General features: G+C 39.3%; 1 protein-coding gene and 1 long non-coding RNA gene across 4 annotated transcripts; both read right to left on the bottom strand.

The window, feature by feature from the left end:
- Positions 1–1457: 1457 nt before the first annotated feature.
- On the bottom strand, positions 1458–14558 carry glp2r (glucagon-like peptide 2 receptor). 3 transcript variants are annotated; one of them, XM_082544888.1, is made up of 14 exons: positions 14492–14558; positions 12207–12429; positions 9073–9169; positions 8891–8995; positions 7800–7921; positions 7479–7585; positions 6644–6800; positions 6369–6528; positions 5002–5062; positions 4853–4919; positions 4475–4563; positions 4001–4139; positions 3863–3904; positions 1458–2682 (listed from the first exon to the last, which is right to left on the bottom strand). In XM_082544888.1, the coding sequence occupies exons 2-14, from the start codon at positions 12282–12284 to the stop codon at positions 2314–2316; spliced, it is 1593 nt and encodes a 530-aa protein (XP_082401014.1). In that variant the 5' UTR covers positions 12285–12429; positions 14492–14558; the 3' UTR covers positions 1458–2313. The 3 variants fall into 3 exon arrangements, with proteins under 3 accessions (XP_082401014.1, XP_082401013.1, XP_082401012.1); XM_082544887.1 differs by lacking the exon at positions 14492–14558 and adding an exon at positions 12540–12693; XM_082544886.1 differs by lacking the exon at positions 14492–14558 and having other exon boundaries at positions 12207–12693.
- LOC309713332 lies at positions 14555–18040 on the bottom strand. The gene is made up of 3 exons (XR_014278571.1): positions 17922–18040; positions 15913–16282; positions 14555–14609 (listed from the first exon to the last, which is right to left on the bottom strand). It is a non-coding gene; the product is annotated as an uncharacterized lncRNA (long non-coding RNA).
- Between the last annotated feature and the right edge of the window lie 5072 nt (positions 18041–23112).

The following is a 23112-nucleotide window of genomic DNA, read 5'->3' as shown; positions in this document are numbered from 1 at the left end:
AGTTTATGGAATGATAAACCTCTGATGAAAATGGTTGCACCATGGAGGGCGATGCTACAGGCAAAGTGAAGGTGTGTCAAGATTTATAGGAAAGTAGGTGTAAATCAGGTGTAGCACCGTCATTCTTTATGATTAAAATCAGATGGAAATTATAGCTGGAAGGAACGATCTGAAACCACTTAAACGTAGATGGTGCTGAACCGATGCTGAGTGCTGGCTGTTTTATAACTGTTGGAGTAGAACTGTATGAAATTTGGTGCAAATTGGATTTTGTGCTGAGGGCGATGTAATTAACAGCTAGAACTACTAAAAGAAATGCCACTTATGTTGGCTGTCAGCAACATTTATTGGTGGTAAGAGGCCTAAATCTGGGCTCAGACTGAATGGATACACATAAGAGTGAAAAAAGGCACATAAAAGAAAGGAAGGGAGAAATATAATAGACAAGAGCCAAAATAACTAGCTTCTATTCTTCCATCTTTATGGTTAAAACTAGGTGTTGGTCAAGTAATGGTAGTAGTGCAAGTAACAGTGTTGGAAAAGGGTAATTCTGACAGTAGGCTGGGAATTTTCGTTCTCACAATGAGTGGCCACAGACACTAATGCCAAGCTACATGTTACTGTACAAACACTGACAAAGTATTTGCTGCTTTCCCTCTTTTTTTTTGCATGTTGGTCACACTTAAATGTTTGAGACCATTAAACAAATTTGAATATTAGACAAAGATAACACAAGTAAACACAATATGCAGTTTCTAAATGAAGGTATTTATTATTTAGGGGGAAAAATCCAAACCTGTTACATATACAGTAGGTATTCAAACACACTGATCAACCTATTCTCTGGGTTTGTGTCTGGGAATGTGTGTTTTATCAGTGCCTTACCACATCAGAACACAAAAGCCAAGGCCAGGTCAGTTCTGACTTATTTGAGGAACGTCACACAGGAACAAGTGTCAGCTGTGAGTTTGTAGCTTATATGAATTCAGTGACTTGTGAATGCAGCACACCGTGAATACTCCCGTCATAAAATCATTTTTGTCAATTTTAACTTCTTTGTTGTTGTTTTGAATCCTTCTATGGTTACTTTGCTTTGATGTCATATTATGTAGTTACTTTCAGTCACCACTTCATTCCAATCTAAATAAAGTTCAAGTATAAGAACCCCAAGTGTGGTCCTGTGTGTGATTCAAGCTGCTACCGCTCCTCCCGACTCCTGGGGTGGACTGTGCGGCTCTTTCAGACTTGAAGCACTACAGTTCATGTCTGTGAACATGATAAAAATAATTTTGTTTATATCTCACAAACTGACTTTAGTCTCCATGGCAGCCCTTTACCATGTAAGTGTACACGGGAAAAAGGAAAATTTGTGTCCATGAACATAAATCAATAAATGAAACTATGAGACTGTGCACTCTCTGTGTCACTTCACATGACTCTTCAAGCACATGCATGAAATTCCATTTCAGTGTAACTGAATCTGTTTGGAAAATGTAACCGCAGTGTCTCAGGCCCAGATAGTGAGAGAAGAAGCACACAACTACACTTTAACTGCCGTTTTATTTCTATATATGATCAGTATCATATTTTGTGACACTACATGTACAAATCATCTTATAGTTTTACTGTACCTGTACATCACCTTTGATACATTTTGAGCTTCACAAGAATAGAAAACATGAAAAGCCTGCAAAACATTCTGCACATATTCACATTAAAACAACAAATACATTGTATTTATACACACAATTCAATCCAAATGTATCATATGGATATTTATAACTGGCCTGACATATTATATTGTGTAAATAAAACAGAGAAATGCTTAACACTGCTGTTTGTGTATAGGATAACTTTAACTGTGCGAGTACTAATATCAAAGGTGAACATTACGTGCCTGCAATTGTGTGGAATTCACTGAATACTGTAAGTACATAAGAATCTGATTAATGGATTTATAGCCATGGATGAAGCTTGTGTATCTTAGTGGCTGGGAATGCAGCAGGATAAATTGTCTTCTGGTGAATTTAGAGTAAACACGTTCTATACTGCAAGTTTGTAAAATTCACCCTGAATGAAAAAAAATCTATTTTATTTCGAAGAATGCTCGAATTACAATCTCAATGCAAACGTTTTCTCACAGGGTGTCTGTTAACCTCTTCTCCATACATTTAAACTTCCTGCCCATTGTGCAGTTATGTCTACCTTGGTGTCCCCTTAGTCAGCGAAGGCCTGGGGACTGAGGATTTGGACCACTGCTCTGAAACAAACAAGTTTTCTGGTTGGTGATCCAATCTTGAAAACGTATGTATATCAGAATTCACTCTCTTCCAGAATCTCTTCCATGGTTTCCCCAAGCGTCATCTCACCATCGCTACTGGATAGACTCTTCCTGGTGAGGAACTCAAGTCCTGTCACATCATAGCCATTCAGCGCTTGACCCTTAACGTCTCCTTTTCCGAGTACTCTGCCTCTGCCGTGCACAGCCACCTGGAGCAGGTGGGGGTGCATTGTTGAAATGCCGCCCTCGTCATAGGAGTCACTTTGCCGAGAGCACCGCGGATGATGTCCTCGAGTACATTTCCACAGGTGCTTCAGGGGCATTCCCCGAAAACAGGTCCTGACCTTGAAGTGGTTGGTGAACAAGAAGAGCTGCCAGCGCTTTTTTAGTTCAGCTTGTACCTAAAGATAAAGGTTCCCAGTTATAGCAGTCCATTAGGCATATATTTACATACATGTACATAATGGCACGTAGCTTCGGATTTATACTTTTTGGAGTTGCTGCAAGTTACTGACTGCCTTGTACGCAAGTTTTTTTAAAATCACAAGATTTTCAGAAAACGTAACCTCTGATTTCTGGCCTTGAGATCAATGTCACTGCAATTTAATCTTGTCCAACATTTTTTATTAGATGCACCAATAGCATCAAGTTGAAAATCTTAGGCGACTTAATTCTTGAGCTGTCACATTCACAAGATTTTTTAGAAACCTCTAACCAAAGTTGGGCTACAAATTTTTGTGTGTCTTGGGCCATTTGACCTCAATAAATCACATGATAGGGTGGGGCTAGGTTTCACAATGGGTTCACCCGAAACCTCGGCTGATTGTGACCCACATCTGTTTTCACACCTTGTGTGATTAGGTAGAGGATCAATAGGGGGTCCATGACCCTGTTGGGGGACACTCTCATAGGGCTTAAACTGTGGGACTGTTGCTCTTAGAACTGAAGAAGCTTCTCGGATGAAATGTCTTCAAGAAACTTAAAGAAGTCCAGACACTTTTTTTCCAAGCACCTTAGACTACGATGACCTGGATGACTGAGAACCTTCACAGACATTTAGTATAATTTAAAAATGGCCCATGTATTTCTTATATGCATCCGTTACACTCCTCTGACCGGCCAATTATCTCATTTGTTGGTTTCAAGTGTTATTAGTTGGGGCGAGGGGGCTGTGGTAGTTCACGGTTTATGGTCACCACTTTCCCTTGTGAACAATTGTTCTTGCACGCTCCACTTTGGTGTTATTTTGATTAGTTGTGCGCCTCATGATTTTTTTTAATGAGGATACTATCTTGTCAGTCTTTACCTTGTTCAGTGATATGTCACTATAGAAGCTCAGAGAACCTCAGACCATAGAGGCTAATGTAGCCTACTACAAGCTGGGGTTATATTATGAAGTACAAGCAGGTATGTGGTCTGCTAAACTGCAGAAACTGAAGAAAGAAGCTTTAAAGCTTTCAGGCAACAAAGCAAGAACTTGTGCATTTTAAATTTATTTTTTTGTTAAGTTTTCAGTTCTTACTATACAATTTTCCTGATATCAAAACTGCATTTATTGTAACTGACAAAAGAAAAACATACCTCTCCATTAGCAAAGCAGTACAGAACAGCTACCAAGAACCCCTAAAAAAGATTGTACGCAACAAATAGCAGTTATAATGCAGTTTTAGAACAAAATAAAATTCTCATCAGGTGGATAATTTGTATTAGTGGTGTTACCTGGAATGAGCTGAGGGTGAGGTTGACAAAGTTCCGAGCATAGCGACTGCTTCCATCTACACACTCGTCTATCAGCACAGTGAAGACTACTTCATGGATTCCAAGCAGAGGAATCAGCACCAGTGTTGCTCTGGCCAAGCTAAAGTCCATAAACAAATACATTTATCATTGAGAATGAGTATGAGCATTTTTAGAGTGGAGTTATCCTTTGCTCTTTTTAAATCTAAGGGAATAAGAAACATTATATAACCTGTGTGTACATTTATATGCATGATTTTCCCTCGTGGTGTGACATTTATGGTCAGAGCTGTGGGGGTGACATTTGAATTTGTGCTGCACATGGTGAGTGATTAACATTTAAATGGTAAGCCAGGAGTCTGCTGTACCAGTTTAAGAATAAGACTTTGGAAACAGTTCTCAAGGTCAAGCTTGTTTCCTGACATTTAGACAGGGAAGCAGTAAAATCTTAAATACCTGTATCTGTAGTCGGTAAATTTCACCTGATCTGCTTTCAGCTTGGACAGCAGCAACATCAGAATCTTAATGAAGATAAAGAAAATAACCTGCAATATACAACAAAAGCAGGTTTAAATGAAATGCACATTAAAAAAGACTAAAAGTGTGTTGGAAATGCTTCAAAGTAAGAAGATGGCTAATATCATTCATACTTGTGACTATAGTAGCATCATATCACATGCCAACACGAGGCATAAACCATTACATGGAGAAAATTAGGGGGAAAGTAACTAATTAATTAAGCACCACTGGAGCCACATGACATATCTGTAACCAATGTGACTGTGCTATGGTTCTTTGAAAAGTGTGTAGAGGTTGTTGAGAAACTTGACTTACTAACACTGATAAAGTGATCGGGCCCTTTATGATCCACCAGAACCCTCTGTTAATAATGGACCAGCATCTAAGGAATAAAGGGTTTACGAGTCAAGCAGCAGTCTGTTAAACTGATTATTTTAATATAAAACATGTATTGAGAGACTTACTCTGTGTTTTCATATAAAATCTTGACCACTGTCCATGGTGTCACAAACAAGGCCGGAGTTCCTGAAACACCAATGACATGAGATGGTAGTTGAAACTGGAGCATTTCAGATTAACAGATCACACTTAAGTGCACATGAATCAAACTACACAAGAAGACGCTATTGCTCACAGTTTTGAAGCACTACAAGTGCATGAAACCTTCACTGCCACGGGAAATGTTTCTGACTTGGACAAATAATCCTGCTAACAGATGAAACCCATTCAGTTTTTACCCACATGGAGAGAACCGATGCAACCACAGAGACAACATGCTAACTCCACAGAGAGCAAGCAGACTCAAACCCAGAACCTTAGTTAACCACTGCACCATTGTGGAGTTAACATGATGAAATACCTAACTTAACATTTAATTCAACCATATACTGCCTTGATCCAGTTCTTTATACTGGCAACCCTTTCTTGGATATCTGTGACTGTAATGGTTACTGGACCCTGTTCTGGGAGGTTGATGTGGTCTTGTCTCAGATCCACGAGCCATAGTTGGCTAATCTCCCCCCGTGCTACCTTGATCTTAGCCTCTAGTCGCATTCTCCATGGAGGGTATTGCTCCTTGTGGCTGTTCAACTTGTAGCCAAGCATCTCACTGATCACTGCTGCCGTAGTGTAGATCAGCTTGTTAGTTGTCCATCGTGCTGCATTCACACCATCTAGTAGGTCTTCTGAGGGTACTTCACGTAGTCTTGGAGGATCCACGTTTCAAGCTTTGCCATGATTCTGTCTTTCAGGTCAGTTCCTCTCATACTCAACAATCCTTCTTCATTCACACTTTGGGCTTGGTACCCAATCTCGGGTGGGGGTGATGCTATCTCTCCCCTGACCTGCCATCCTGGCTCCCCCTTGCTGTAGCATGTGTGTTGTACCTCATCAATCTCTAGCTATGAGAGCATTCCCTTCTTCCGAAAGTTGGAGCACTGAGCTACATTATTTCGCCGTCAATGTGGATGTTTGGTATCGAAGATTCCATCGGTCCCTTCATGTAACCCCAGTCAGCTTCTTCAGCCATAAGTGTGACCCATGTCAGGGCCTGGTGCTGTCCAACTCTTCATACTGGCAAACCTTTCTTGGATGTCTGTCACTGTGATGGTTTATGGACCCTGTTCAGGGAGGTTGCTGTGGTCTGCTCTCAGATCCACGAGCCATAGTTGGCTAACCTCTCTCCATGCTACCATGTTCATTTGTTTGTTCATTCTTGTGTGAACATGTTAATATGGCCACGTCCTTGACTTATCTGGACAAAAGTGAGCTTTGGGCTCAGGTTACTTCCTAATATAAAAGCATACACACAAATAGTTCATGTCTGACTCACCCCATCCTAGCAGCATGTATTTCTTCAGCAGACACCTCTTGGTCAGCACAGCAGTGAAGAGCAGCGTATGAAGGAAAATGGCCTCCACCAAAAGCCAGAAGTAGTTACAGGCCACAAAGTACTCCATGCACACCTTGGACAATCTGCACATTATCACTATCTGTTAAAGTGTAAGTTTCAGGTAGATTAGTCTCAGAACTGTATCCACTGAAAACCAGAAACAAATAAGAAGACATTATTAACAGTCTTTAGAAAAAACACCATGGTTAGTGTACCGGAGAGCTCGAGTAGGTGTTCCATCCAGGGTCGTCCTTTGGTAGGTTGGAATACATGATGTGCATTATGATCTCCTTAGAAAGGATAGCTGCAGCTCTCAGGATGAATGACACAAACAGATTCATATGGATGTAGTTCCTGGTACAGTGGAGCTTCCTGGTAAGAAGATACAGAAGCAATTTGAAAAAGCCATTGATCCTTCTTGTGCAACTGTAAAAGCATTACTGAGGGCACATGACATAACATAAGTGGAAATGAAAAATGCTCTTGGTTCTCACAGGTACATGGAAATGTTTGTGGCTTTTAATGTAATTAAAAATGATAACTTGTCTCCACAGGCTTGTAAATATCTCTTCCTAGTGGGTAACTGTCAAGTCCTGTAATCCTCTGCATAAAATCAATGCAGTTGAAGTTAATAAGTCCATCCTATATTTTGCTAGTGGTATAACAGAATTATAGAAGCTGTATCCTGCCGAGTGGAAGCAGAATGTTGTAGATGTTTTTAGGCCTAAAGGATATCTTCAGTTACCATCCAAATGTAGTGCCAAAATGTAGCATCCATATTGCAACTGAAGTCTGTGGAGATCTGTTAAAAAACTTCCAGCTTTTGTTTCCTTTACATAAAGCAAGCATGCCAGGTTTACTAAATATGGCAGCTCTATACATGTGAACTACGGTCTACAGTTGGCAGCTCGACTCTATAATGATCTAGTAAAAAATGTTATCATGTAATCATACACAAGATCTGATGACCAAAGGTTCAAAGTTAATACCAAAGTTGTCATAAATCTTTATAAACTTTATTTTTCTGAACATTAAAAAATTGTTTCAAACCTTAGCATGCCCATTAGCAGAGTGGCTAATATGAGAGACACCAAAGACAAGGAGTAGCCAATGACAGAGATGAGCCTGAGGGCTGTATGGCGCAGCATTTCATCCTCCTGGAAAAAGATATAATTACACAATAAAACTGACGGAGGCAATGCTACACTTCTTTAGCACAAAAATTCTGATTAAGGACAATCAAGAAAATAATCCCTTATAGTCTTTCTAGAACTTTTACGCCTAGAGAAAGAAACAAATTGCAAAATAGAGACCTCGCTTTCAGCGTTAAAACCTAAAGGGAAACTATGTAATACACACCCTTTCCCTCACCTTGTCTTTAAAGTAATGGTGCTCCTCACACTCTGAGACATCCCTCCAGGGCTCGGAGGAGTTCTCCATTTGTCGCCATCTCCCATTTTCCAAGCATTCTCTATGTGCGCTCCTAGAATTGTCTGGAGGTAAATGGAAGAAACATGGATGGGCATTATTTCCTCTGACAGCTCAGTGAGAAAAAAGGCTGACTTGGAGGGGAGATAATTACTTTACGTTTATTGTTTTGTATTTATTCTGGGTAGGCAGTTCTTCTCCTTGGAAGAAGAGGTCAAGAATTCAAACTTCATTGTGATATATTCTGTATCATTTTCTGGTGGTAGATTTAAGAAATGTGAAATGTTAAAGTACTTCAGGGCACATCTTTATATTCAGTCTTTCATAAAGTTTCTAAATATGAGGGACATACTGGAAAAATGTCATCTGATGTCCAAAATTAGAGGGGTAGCAGTCTATGCTAACATTTATTTTCCCCTAAGGGACTGTGTCACTTACAGTTCAACAATTTAGCATGAAATTATATCAAAATTGAATCGTGCTGAGTTATAACAATGGTTATTTGAAGCTGGGTGATTTTGAATTACTTCTGCATGTATAGTTCCCCCTGTCTTACTATCGAGAAAATAATTCCATGGAAAATTCAACTTGAATAAAACTGACTTGAGATTGCACAAAAAAAATACATGCACTTTAAACACACACATACACACAAACATAAAATAACGACAAATTTACTCCGATCATTGTGAAGTGAAATTGTGGCATTATGACAGCCCTAAATGCAACCTGTGCTTTTTTCCATGGTTAATAAAGAATACAAGAATTCTTTATTAACCTACAACTATTGGCAAAAACATGAAAAATGTTATTTCAGTGTATATTTAAGAGAAGAAGCATTTTAAATTGTGTAACAGTGGGTTACAGCTCAGGACAGAGTTCCAAGAGTTTATTATGACCATTAGGCAATAATACTGTGACTATGTTTCTTCTTTTTCACGTTTAAAGTGTGACTGTGTAATTAGCTGTTTTGATTTTGACATTTAAATGCACTGTAATGTGTATGTGATTTGTTTCGGATAAAACAACATTACCGTCACTGATCCACGGTAAGAAAGACGGACAGGGGACGGACACATTTCCAGGAGAAGAGTGGGGCCAACACACAAACATGTCAAACGCTCCTTTGCAGTAGTTTCCTGCAATAAAAATAATGCTTGAGGATTTTGTAAAGGTAATAAAAAATGACAAATATGAAGACTTGCAGAAGGCTTACCAGTTATTGAGAGTGCACTCGCTACCAGAGTTTTATTGCAGTTCTTCGAGTATTCATTCCGCTTAGCAATCAGACTTTCAAGCAGTGAACCTGTTACCTTCCATTCAGATGGAGAAAGAAGTGAGAGAAAAACTGTTATTTGATATGTTTTCGCTCAGGATGATATCTGGGAAAGAATTGTTTAAGATGCTTATATAAAAGACCACATAAACAGTACATCGTACAAAACGCTGATCATTTGACTTATTGGTTTTTATCAGGGGAACATCTTTATTGGTAATGAAATTCATGGACTCCAAACTCTCTCAAATTTGCCCACTACAACAAAAATTAAAAAATAACAGTTAAAATTTAATTAAAAGTCTAACAGACAGGTTGTGTGAATAACATTTTGGAATATAGTTAATCACGAGAAGAAAAGACAACCCATCATTTTAAAAGTAACTTTCAGTTAGGGGCGATTTGTGACTCAAGAGTTGGGAGTTCGCCTTGTAATCGGAAGGTTGCCGGTTCGAGCCCCGGCTTGGACAGTCTCGGTCATTGTGTCCTTGGGCAAGACACTGCCTACTGGTGGTGGTCAGAGGGCCCGGTGGCAGCCAGTGTCCGGCAGCCTCGCCTCTGTCAGTGCTCCCCAGGGCGGCTGTGGCTACAATGTAGCTGCCATCACCAGTGTGTGTGTGTGTGTGTGTGTGAATGGATGTGTAAAGCGCTATACAAATACAGGCCATTTACTAAAATTGTTTAATTATGGGTGTGCCCAGATGTGAGACGCTGTCTTTTTCTTTTACCAAGGCACGCTTACACATAAGGATGTTTTCCTAATGACTTCTCTAACTGACTAACTGCACCATCTTATGGCACACACTTGTGTTACATGAAAGTAAAGATGAGTTTTAAACTTAAGATATTAGTTCAACACAATACCAAATGTAGATGTCTAGAACATGAAGTTATGGTGTTGTTTCTTCAGATTGTTGTAGTTCAATTTCGGAGGTTTTAAATATTTTTAAGTGCAGCATTTTAAAAAAGAACCTCTAACCAAGCTCAGGAAGGCCAACAGGGATAACATGTATAAAAGTGCATCAATAAGATTCAGTTTAATCTTCATTTTAATGAGGTTTGAAACACCTTCTGTGACACAAACATTTTCTTTGTTTTCATGTCCTTTACAACAATCGTGTTTTGTTAGTGGCATTTTCTTATTATTAATAATGTGCCAGCAAACATGACTGTGTGTGCCTACAGGTCCAACAATCGTTTTGAGGTGTCTACATGGGTTTTCTATGAGTAAACTTAGTATAAATTGTCCACCAAAAAACCCCATTAGGAGACCAGAGGGGTGAAACTACTGTCTGGTCTGCATGGACCAGCCTGGAGGCTATTTCCAAGCAACCATGTGACGTACTATATATTGCATATGTTTTTCAGCTGACACTGGGATGAGCCAAGTTTGTTAATACAAATATCTAATCAGTCGATTACACTGCAGCACATCAATGCTTTTAAACATGTAGACATGGAAAACAGAACCTGCTGAAGGTCAAACCCAGCATCAGAACGTGGACAAAGGCAAATTAGGGACTCTGAATGTGCCATGGTTGTTGGTGAAAAGAACTTTTGATCTGCTGAGACGTTCCTGCATAATCATCTCAAGAAAATATTTAGTAAGCAGTAGTTCTCTGTGCAAAAACGCCTTATTGATGCCAGAGGAGAATGGCTAGCGTGCATTGAGCTGACAGGACTGTATGCCAAAGAGCACACACAATGCATTGATCCTTAAAACGGCTGCAACACCTGAAGACCACCCAGTGTACCACTCCAGTCAACGAGAAGGCAACGACAACCGATGATTGGAAAAATGTTTCCTGATCTGAGGCGTCATCATCATATGATTCATTTATGTATTTAAGTGAATGCTTAGTATCCTGTGTAATCATTGCATATTTACCATATTAAGTTATTCAGAAGGAGTTTATGAAAGGAGCACAGTTTAATTTTAAGTTTTTGCTAATTAATTTTGCTTCAAATTAAGTGAAAATTCAATCAGTTGTTCAATATTATGAAAGTTTATTTATTCATTCGTTCATTGCTGATTAAATTAAAGCGATTTACAGTTAGCTACAGTCATTTAATTGAATTGTCTATTTAATTTAATGATTGCAAGATTGAATCTTTCACAGTATCTGCAGCCTGCAGATGAAGGCACTGTTGCAGTATCCTTTTTTATCCACTTGGTGGGAGTATTTAATCAGGAGCAGCATCTGTGACTGAGGGAACATTTTCATCTTAGTTTAATCTTCAATTGATACATGCAATTTATCAACCTGGCTCACTGCATTAGTGCCATGCCTTCAGCAATGCAAACACACACCTGTGTATTTATTCCGGCCTCAGTGACATATACAGAGTGAATTATAATTCCCCCTTAATTTGCTTTCATTAGTGAGACGTCAGCATTTCCTGTATTTGAGACCCCGTCTTTTATAGATGATATCTAGCTCACCTATCTTATCTTGGTTGAACACTTCCAAGCTTCACATCAAAATGAGAGCAACAGCTGAACTAGGCAACCGCCTGTGCCGCTCAGAATGTCCCATGTGAGCCAGCTGATAGAGAGCGTTTTGACTCTCTGAGGGTTGTCTTGTCAAAAACCCATCCAGAGGAATATAAGGAATAGCTGTCTCACTGTCTTCTCTCTTGTCTCCTGTGGGCCTAAACCTCCTTTAAACTCAAACAAAGGCTCCAACCCCCCTAAAAAACCCAAAACCTTTCAAGGACTCAGATGTTAGCTTTGCTTTAAGTTCTTTCAACAACAACAACAACAACAACAATAAATCTAGATTATCCTTTCAAGAATAGCAAGTTGGTTGAGCACGTTGCTAAAGGCAAGTAAACGCTGCAGAAAATACATAAAAGCCCGACGGATCACACAATGCATTATAGATGTCTCCACAGACAACTGTTAGCTGTCATTGTTACTGTTATTTTGTGCTGCAAAATGATCGTTTGAATCAAATATAGAAGACGTTTCCATTAAGTGTGACGCAGCTCTCACACTCAGTGATAAATACTGCTTTTCTGTCTGGTTATAATTTCACAGAAAAGCCTCAAATGTGTGTGTATGTACAGTTTACCTGATGGCTGTAGATGATAAAGAGCAGTGTGAGCAGGAGTTTGGTCCTCTTGTTCCAGGCTGGCATTGGAGCCGGCATGGCTCTGTGTTCACATTGAAATCAATTGGTGTCTGGTCTCTTGGCTTTCCTGCCACCTCATGCCTTTCGCTTTGGCTTGTCGGGCCTCTCACTCATCCTTGCTTTAGCGCCGTACTTCCTTTTTTGCACTGCTGTTCCAGCTTCACTGCATCAAAAAGAGTGGATTTGAACCTGACCTCCTTCCAAGAAACTCCGAAAATTTTGTTACGACGGAAGGATGATTTGAAAGAATTGTGCTCAAAGCTGGTCTCCCACCTATACCAGTTATCCTTAGAGTTCCTTAGATCCAGCAAATGCTTCCACTCTAGTTCTTCAATTAGCTACTATATTACTTTTTAATAACAGATTTCATGGAGGGTAAAACCAAGTTCTCATCTGTTCACGAAGAGCTCTGGGACTGAGGTGGATCTGTCTGTGCTCCCTATAGATACAGAGCAGCTGAACACGCCTGTGGATCCTCACCGACAGATTGCCTCTCCCACCCAGTCCTCCCCTAACCAATGAAGATAAGGCCCCAGAAGAGTATAAATGAACTAACTTTGTTGTCCAGGAAAACTGATCACACAGGAGTAAACTGGTCACACACTGTTGTACCAGCATTCACTGGGATTTCATGCGCATATGCACTGAAAAAAATCACAATGCACATACAAGCACAAGCAAATACCACCTTAACTTGTGACAAAAAGAGAAGACACAACTGCTCCCTTCTGTCTAACTAGCTCAAACAGTAACTGGGCATCACCCAGCATTTCTGACACTAATGGGGATCTAGTGTAAACTAACATCCACAGAAGCCAAACACAGACGAGCAAATTAGAGAGCAAAGAGCCAGGGTTGGTGCATTAAAAACCCATCTCAGTATATCATTAAGAATAAATCGCCTTGCGTAATTTATTTTTACTTGACAAAAGCTAATTTCACAATCAGAAAGGAAGTAGTAACAGTATTAGTTGACTAACCAATTAGCTAATTAAGCCACAACTTTCTCATGACTTTTTACAGCAGATAGAAAAAACTTAAACAAAACGAGAGATAAAATTTTATTACATCACACGGATCACAAAAAACCTTGCATATGATGAATTCTTATTTCATAACCTAATAATTGCATTCTGAATTTTCTCACTGACAAATAAATTCCATTTCAGTTCAGTTCAATTTGATTTTATTTAATAGCACCAATTTACAACAACAGCTGCCTCAAGGCGCTTGATGATGTATTAAAGCTGTATGTACGCATGCACGTACAGTCCTGTGAAAAAGCAGTTGCTCTTTTGTGACCTCTTAGTTAATTGTATTTTAGAAGCAGTTACATGTTTCAGAACATTTTGATTTTAAACGAAGAAATGCAGTTTTAAAAATCTGATTTCATTTATTAAGGGAAAAAAGCTATCCAAACCTGCCAGACTGAAGTAAAAAAAGTTGTGACCAATCATAGATTAACTGTGATTAACCACATTTGTTGGAAAGCTCAATTTCACTAGCCACACCTAGGAGAGATTACTGTCTGACAAGGGAACCAGGCTAAAAGCCACAATCTAAAGAAACAGCTACGCAACAAAGACTTCAGTTTACTCCACAGTAAGAGTGATTATTCACAAACTTGGAGAAAACTTGGAACAGTGGTGAACCTTCCCAGGAGCAGCCGGCCTACTAAAATTACTACAAGAGCGCATGAATGACTCATCCACGAGGTCACAAAAGAACTATGGAGAACATCTAAAGAGCTGCAGATGCCACTTGTCTCAGTTGAGGCCAGTAATCATGACACAACCACAAGAAAGAGGCTATGATTTTCCCTAAGATTTTAGGAAAAATATTTTGTGAACTGATAAGACAAAAGTTACCTTTTGGAAGGTTTGAGTCCTGTTACATCTGGCATAAAACTTTTACAGCCTTTCAGAAAAAGAGACCAAGAGCACCAAACATGGTGGAGGTAGCAAGCAAGCAATTTATTTATAAAGCACTTTCAGATCAGCCCCCAGCTGAACACAAAGTGCTGTACACTTGACATGCCAGAAATGATACATTGAACATGTTAAAAAATAATAAATAAAAAAAAAAAATATAAAATAAATAAAAAATATTTAAAAAATAAAAAATAAGATGATTATTGACATTTAAAATAATAGGTAGTGTGATGTCTGCAGCACTTTGCTGAACAACTTGCTGCAACTGATGGGATCATGAATTCTGTTTATTACCACAAAATCCTGAAGGAGAATTTTCCAGCCATCACTTTCTGTCCTGAAGAGCAAGTGCACTTGGGTTATGCAGCAGGACGATGATAGAAAACAGACCAGCAGGTCCACCTCTGAATAGCTAAAACAAACAAACAAACAAACAAACAAACAAACAAACAAACAAACAAACAAAAAGGTTTTGGAGCGGCTTAGTTGAAGTCTGGACTTAAATCCTATTGAGATGCTTTAGGACGATCTTCAACGGCCGTTTACAGGCCGTTTGAGTGTGTATGTAATCTCACACCACACATATACAAATATAATCACCAAAATTATCTAACAAAAGGAAGGTGAAATCAAGAGATATCCCAGGCAGCAAAGTGACTCAGAATGGGATATTTACCTATTTTCAACTTCAAGGAAAAACCTCAGATTTGTGTATTTGTTACATGTTACTTTAGAATTTTACTGTAATATGAACGTGACAGAATCCATTTTAGAGAAAATACTTATACATCTATCGGGATATATATATCGAGTTATCTATCTATCTATCTATCTATCTATCTATCTATCTGTGTGTATTCTTTCAGGATGACATAGTGCACCAAGCTTTGCATTATTTATGATCATGACATGCAAACTAACAGTAAGATCCTTTTATTCCAGCTTTGTAAGCTTGGCAATACAGAGCTGTGGCTGAATGTGCACACTATGTGCCTGCAGACAGTAGAGATTAGGTTTAGACTAGAGGAAAAATACATCAGAATTTTCAGTGCAATTTGAAAGATTTAAATAGCAGTGTGCGGTCTCAAGCAGCAGACGTATGGCCTTAGGGTACTGGTGTGGAGGGATTCTCATTTATAGCTGGACAGCAGGAAGAGAAGAGGCTGTTGAAGAGGTAATGTGAGAGTTCAAATGTGGCCATTTCAAACCCACTTAATGGTCGAAACCTCTCCCATGGTTTGTGCTCTGGTTCCATTTATGAGAGCTTCACTAAACCTGAGAGCCACTTTGAGTCTTTTACCAAGAAAGTGATTGTGAGATAGCGATCTACTAGTAAAGGCAGTGGAGTAAAATGGATAAAATAACTGTATAAATCCCATTCTAGTAAGTCCAATTTTCTATTTTAGTTTTAGGAAATACACTGCTGGTTACATATCCAGAATTGAAATCAGTAAAATACAAACCATGCATACATTTACCCATAAAACACAAACATATTGATAGTGTAAATGCATGCTAAATGATCTGTTAAGGATTTACGACTGATTGCAACAGGACACTCTTTTCTAGACATTTGAAAACAGAGGTTAGGTGTGTATGTGAAGGTGTTAGATGTGGTTGTGGTGGTCAGCAGTGACTGCTGTTGTCATGATAGTCACAGGACAGTTCAAAGGTTTAATTCACAAACTCTGGTTTGAATAAGAAAGTCAATATACCTGCAGTTTCAGTGAGTCAACTGAGGAGCACAGTCTCTGGCTCCCTTGAGACAATGAAGCTGGAAGGGTGAATTACATAGTTCAAAGTCCAAACTGAAGTAAATCCATGAGATGAGGTTCTGACAAAGGCAGCAAACTGAAGGGACGCACAATCAGGGATTCCTGGGAGATGAGAGTGTGAATCACCCGGAAAACAACAATTCTGAATATTTAGACTTACAAGCCCTAAATTACCACAAAGCCAAGCTGAACAGCCTGACAACGAATAGCTCAAAAGCCAGTTAGGCAGAGGCAATGACACACAGGTGTGATGATGCAGTTGCTGCAGCCCCCGATCACACCTGCTCTCAAAGCCCAATCACACAAAGACCTGGGCGCAGAAGAGAGAGAGAAAGCGAGAGCAAAATTAGAGGGGCGGTGTACAGGGCTCCAGGTAACCATGGCACCTGTCAATTACTGCACAGTAAAGAACAACAGGACATGAGAAAGTGACTGGAGGAGATTTTTAAATAAACAAATGTGTTTCTTGTTTGGCCGACATTTTCAACTTTCTCTCATCGCCTCCACCACCAAAACACCAAGATGCTAACAATGGGAAATATATAGGTTAATACTATTTATATTACACTGTCATATTATTTATGTTTTGTGAAAAAAACAACATGAAATTCTGAATATTTTTGGATGCAAACTTGTCATGGAATATGTATAAACACTGCATCCATAGCATTTCTGCAAAAACATCCTGCACAATGAAAAAAAATAGGGAGACATCAAGCGATGATGAGCTTGGTTGGTTGTTTCCAAACAACAGCTCAGCAGCAAGGAGATTTTCAGTGGGGGGGGGGGGCTTGAGCTCCTGTTGGCAGAGTTGGGACCACATCTATGGAGGCAGAGGAAAAATTTTAAAGAGCTGATTGACCCAGAGCAGCGTCTAGCTGTGTGTCTGAGGTAAAACAGTATTATTCACTGTATATTCAGTATCTGTGTTCATTTTGAGCTACCAAAAAGCCCATGCAAAATTCTCCTGTGAAATGACACAGTAATTTTCAACTAACAAAATATTTGCGAGAATTTTACATTCTCAACATTTAGAGGCCTAAACTGATGCTTCTAAACGGGGCTTCAAAAACTAGTGGGTGATGTCACAGTCTATGTTATCTATGAGTATCATCGCATTCTTATGCTGGTACAAGCCAATAATAAATGAAACAAATTATGAACTCATAAAAAAGTAAAAAGTATTCATAAAAATATAAAAGCTGAATTAAAAGTACAAAGAAAGTTTCATTTATTAATTCAATTGTCCAGTTTGTGGTAACAGACTAAGTTAAAGCATGTTATCTATCTATACTATATCTATAGGCATTACGGCTAAAGTGCTAGCAAATTCCGTTTTCTTCATTCAGCAGACAAAGAGCAACAGAAATATTCATTTGAAAGATATGTTTCATCTGATTATATCATTCGAAGTCCAATTCTTGTCTTACTAATTATCAAAAAAATATAAATGCCAGAGTCATAAAACCAAAGTAATTTAACTGAAAAATGATAAAATGCTCAACAAAACTGTGAGGAACGGATTTAGGTGCTAATTCTCAGAGTTTCAGTATATTTTAACACTGGCCAGACTAGCTTTAAATTTCTTTGTGTCATAAGGTGTGAAAAACATTCATGTGAAATTTCTGTCAGTTATAGTGAGTGTGCTGCATAAATGAATGCATGTGTGGCACCATGCTGACATAAACTTTCAGGAAGTTGGTCCTCTTTACTACAGTGGCCCTGAGAGGCCAAACGGACTGCAACTTAAGGAAACACCAGCAATAAGAAAAACCCTGCAAAAGCACACAAAACAAAATAGGAAACATGACAACGGAAATAGGAAAAAACACAAGGGAAGTGTTTCTGGGGAGACAATAACCGGACAGACCAGTTGCAGGAACCCAAAACATGGTAGGCGTGTTTTATCATATAACGCTGATGATGGATTTTTAGTCTAACACACTTACCTCTCATCTTTTCTTTCCTCACAAAACTGATAGATCCTCAGCTTCTTTTAAGTGTCTCCCAGTGCAATTCTTAGCATATTTTGGTTCCTGCAGCTGGTCCGTCGGGTTATTGTCTCCCCAGAAACACTTCCCTTGTGCTTTTGGAAATCTCTTTTTTCCTATTTCTGTTTTCTTTTTTCCTATTTCCGTTGTGTTTTGTGTGCTTTTGCAGCATTTTTCTTATTGCTGGTGTTTTCTTAAGTTGCAGTCTGTTTGGCCTCTCAGGGCCACCGTACTTTACAGTATCCTCAGGATCATTGTCAGTTAGTTTAGAATTTGATTAATTACTTCCCAAAAGTGTTTTAACAACTCTTACAGCAGTGTTGGAAACACGCTATTTTCAATCACAGACTTTGACTTTGGGGATATATAAATGATCTGACTATTTTCTCAGCTCCTAAGAAATGCCATTTATCTTCTGACTGTGTTGCACTTTCCAAGGATTCCAAGTTATACTGTCATAACGTAAATAGTCATTTATATTATTCCTTAAAACCTCATTTAAACATTTAAAATAAGCTAAAAAGGTTGAGAAAGAAATATAATTACACAACATATCCTGTTTTCCCATGAATCAAACTGACCTTATGTTAACAACATTTTTGATAAATTTGACTTTCAGTCCCAAACAAGCAGCCATAAATTCACGGAGTGAATTTCAAGAGAAGGTTGAAGGAGGTCAGGCACGGTGATTAATGTATCTCTCCACACCAGCACCTCAGCTGAAGCTCGCCTTTTAGAAACATAGTAGCGGGGTGAGGTAGAGATGGAGATGGGTGTCATTCTTACACGTATTAGGCAAACACAGCCCTGCAAATGTTTACGCTCTCCTGCAAATGGTTTACCAGACAGGACAGGTGCTATGTGGAAGCTTAAACAGGTTGCAGTGCTGCCGCATAAACTGTTTGGATCTCTAAAGCCTGAGTGCCTGCAGTACTGTGCTCGGGAGTTGGAGATCTGGTCTTTTTTCAGGTAAAGAGTACAAACATTTCTTAGTAAGGAGGCAGCATAGTGTTAGGATGCTTTAAAGACACTTATTTAAAAGCCCTGAGGCAGAAAATTATAGATATATGTGAATACAGCACATAACCTGTTAAGTCATGTGCTCATTAACTGAATATAATTATTTTTATATTACTTTTCATATACTGTATCGGTTGTGATACTTTAATGCAGGGAATATTTGAAATATTACCTATGTTAAATATTATGTATTTGAAGTACTCAGCTTGTAAATGTCCAAACCCATGTACAGAACATGTGCACACATCCTCCTTGCATTTACATTCTTGCTAATCCAGAGTGATGGCTGGGCAGAGAGGGATAGATGGTGGGAGCAAATGGTAGCTCTCAACTGGAAAAACAAATAGGGTGAGGCTGCAGCAAAAGAGCCCGCTGTAGCCCGGGGATGCTCTAGAACATCCTGTCTATGGGTTTGCCTGGGTCAACACTCCACACAGCTACAGGCACTGCATCATTTGGTAGCCGGAAAACAGCATTAGAACCGCATCAAGGTAATAGCCAACCCCGACGGTCAAGTTCGCAGAAAAAGGAAGTTTTTGATCTGATTCTAGTCTCAGAAACCCATTTGTTCATTATTTCTTTTACTTATATGAGCCAGAAGCAAAGTAAATCACTTTTATTTTAAAGAAAACTGTTTGGTGTAGATAGAGCTATATTGGTATATATTGATAATTAGTGGAAAATCTGGTGTGTTTCACTGTTATTATTTTGAAAAGAAAAAATGCAAACATGCAGGAAGACCCTTAAAATAAAATTATGAACCTTTTTTTCTTTCTTTCAATTATATTTAACCAACCAGTTCACCAAAATGATTAAGTCTTGCTATACAGTTTCACCCCAAAATTAATACATTATATTCTATCCATCATTGTTACATCCATCTTCTTCTGCTTATCCAGGGGCAGCAGCTTAAGCAGAGAAGCCCAGACCACCCTCTCCCCAGCCACCATCTCCAGCCTGTCCAGAGGAACACCAAGGCATTCTGAGAGATATAATCTCTCTAGCGTGTCCTGGCTCTTCCCCTGGGGCCTCACCCAGGAGGCATCCTTGTAGGATGCCCGAACTACCTCAGCTGGCTCCTTTGGATGTGGAGAAGTAGCGGCTCTACTCTGAGCCCCTCAAGGATGGCTAAACTCCTCACCTTATCGCTAAGGGAGAGGCCAGCTACCCTTCGGAGAAAGCTCATGTCCGCAGCTTACATCCACACTCTTGTTCTTTTGGTCACCACCCAAAGCTCCCTTCACTTAAACTCCTCCACTTGGGGCAGGTAACTCGGCCCTGACCTGGAGTGGACATCACCCTTTTACGGCTGTGGACGATGGCATCAGACTTGGAGGTGCCGATTCTAATTTCTTTCACACTTGGTTGTGAACCACTACAGTGTGAGCTGGAGGCCACCACCTGATGAAGCCAACAGAAACATATCATACATGAAAAGCAGAGATGAGATTCTGTGACCAACCAATTAGAAGGCACCTGGCTACGCCTATAAATTCTTTCCATAATAAGCATGAATAGAATCAGTGTGTGTTTTGGGAAAGGGCATCTTTGAGCAGTGACCTAACCTAAACGAATTCTCCTGATTTTACCCTAAGTTCCCATGTGAAAATGGCTTACCACTTAGCAGAGTACTGGCCCTTTAAGTGCTTGTGTTTTGGTCCTAGTATAGAAACATGCAGCGCATAATTTCAGTTGTTGAGTTTCATTGGAATGAGCTAATGAAGATGAATGACTAAGCTAACAGAGAAATCCTTGACTTAGGTAGTCATGACACCACACTTCCTGTTCTGACTCATTACCTGTTACACACGGAGTAAGTAAATATAAGGCCGAGGATACTGTAGGAGGAACAAGGGGGATCTAAATATACATCTCAGATCAGCTGGTACTTTTCCTACACTGATGGAAACTGATGGTTTCTGTTTTCTCTAACAGTGCTAGCTTACTTAATAGCTCATGGACAGATTTGTTTTTTCTAATAGCTGAAGGCGCTTTTCAATAGTAGCCAGGATCCTGCGGTGGGACATAATATTGGCCATTGACGCTGTTAACAGGTCTGTGACACAGGACTCAACCCTCTAATTCCTTTTCAGCAGCTCTATATGTCCTTAAGCTGGCAAAATGAAAAATACCTGTTATTTCTTCATATCATCTTCTCCCTCCCCAATCCCCCATAGATTCATACATTTACTGTTCACACATGCTCTGTTAGTAATATATGTTTTTGTCAGCGCCCCCATGCTCGAGATGAAAGGAGAGATTAGCTCTGGTTTAGGAAAACAGAGAGGAGGAGGGTTTTGGGAAGGTTGTCAGCTCTGTACTTCAAAGATTTATCATCCATTTACATTCTCCCAAAACACAGTCTCAGCACCAGACAAAGAGTCCTTAAATAAAACCTCACACTGTGGCATTCACAATAGAACTTTACCACTATTAATTACTCGTGCTCATGCATGAATTAATGCATACACTTGGATATGTTTTTATGAGCAAGTTATTTAGAAAGAAAGTTGTAGATTAAAAATCATTAAGGATTATTTATTAGCAGAGTAAATATTGTAATCAGACATGTTTATTCATGAGTGTAGTTTATATTTAGAAGAGGGTTCATAAAAAGTTGTTGACATGGAGACATGGAGTGATAACTAGGACATATTCAGGCCGGTGAAAGCTTTAGTTTGGGTAAGAAGAGGCCTCCATGTGGAATATTAAATAAAAAATTACATAACCTCTGATACTAGTAGTTAGTTCTCTACATTTCTGAGACTGGTTATCTGTTTTGTGTATTTGCCAGAAAATATCTTTCACATACTTTTGCACTCTTAGACTGCATTCTGTTTTGCTCCAGCCGGGAGATAACGATCAAATAATTAATATTTTAAACGTTTATCTGCTTCTCATGGCAGCTTTATGTACACACACTCAACATTGCCGGACACTTCTTGGCCCGCTGTTTCAGTGCAGAAATGTTCCTCTGTTTTGTTTGTTCTGTAAGCTGAGGCCAGACCTAACAACACTCATAGCAAAGCTTGGAGATGCAACTCAATGCTGCTTCTGGAGGAGAATGTCAAACACATGAAGCAAACAAGTCATTAAGGTATAATTGATTCAATGCAGCTGCAAGGTCACTGTGGTCAGATCTGAGCTATAATGATAATTATTTGTTGTATTTCAAGTTCTATGAATGCAAGTATCAATCTATTCAATGCTGGCTTTAAGTGCTAAGGAGCTAAAATGTGCTGTGGGTTTTTCCATTTCTTTGCGCATTGCGTCTCGTACCACTTACACACTTATTGGCAAATCCCAGGGTGTGAGTCAGAGTCCAAGAAATATTTAGTGATAACCAGTCAACTTTGTTAGTACCCCTGAAAAAGACAGTACCTCCCCCCTTTTTGTCAGGGGCACTGACAAAAGAAAGGGGTTGACTGGTGATAACCAGTTGAATGGTAGTAGACACAAGACAGTACCCCTTTTCAACCCACAATCAATCTCACAATCCCTCAATCACTCATGTTTTGAAGTATGGCAAGAGTTCCCAGTGAAATTTAAGAGTTCAGGCTTTTTCACACTTATAGTTCATTTACTCTTGTAATTGATGAGTTTATAAACTTAGCTTTCCCCATCATTTGGTTTGTTTTCACAAAGAGAAAAATCCAATTCAACTTCAAGCGAACCATAAATGAGTCGCTCTGGAGTTTGTTTGGAACTGTACCACGACCTCCTCCTCCAACGGGAACTGCTGTTCTTATAGGTTCCAAAATAATTCATTTTTTTTAAATAATCCATCCACCGAGGTCGTGCTAAAAAAGTAGTTGGTTTAAAGATGTTTGGCTGAAATGGATAAAAGTGACTGAAATTAATTCCCTCCATAATGTGGCTGGGCATTAGAGCTGGGATGAGGAGCTTGGACATTCAGAGGGAGTTTGGAATTGAGCCGCTGCCCTTCGCCTCAAATGGAGCCAGGTGAGATGGTTTGGACTGAGAGACTCACTCAACCAGCTTTGGTTAAGCAAACAAGAAAAGGGATCGATGAATGGAAATCTGTAAGTAACTCTGAAACATAGACTCATAGCGTCACAAAACAACCAATGTCTATTTTGATTAGAGCCACTAAAAGTCCCTGACTTCA

This window comes from Aulonocara stuartgranti, assembly GCF_965226115.1.
Source record: "Aulonocara stuartgranti genome assembly, chromosome: 8".
Lineage (NCBI taxonomy): Eukaryota > Metazoa > Chordata > Actinopteri > Cichliformes > Cichlidae > Aulonocara > Aulonocara stuartgranti.
The sequence above is the reverse complement of the archived record's forward strand: the minus strand, read 5'-3'. Positions and strand labels throughout refer to the sequence as shown.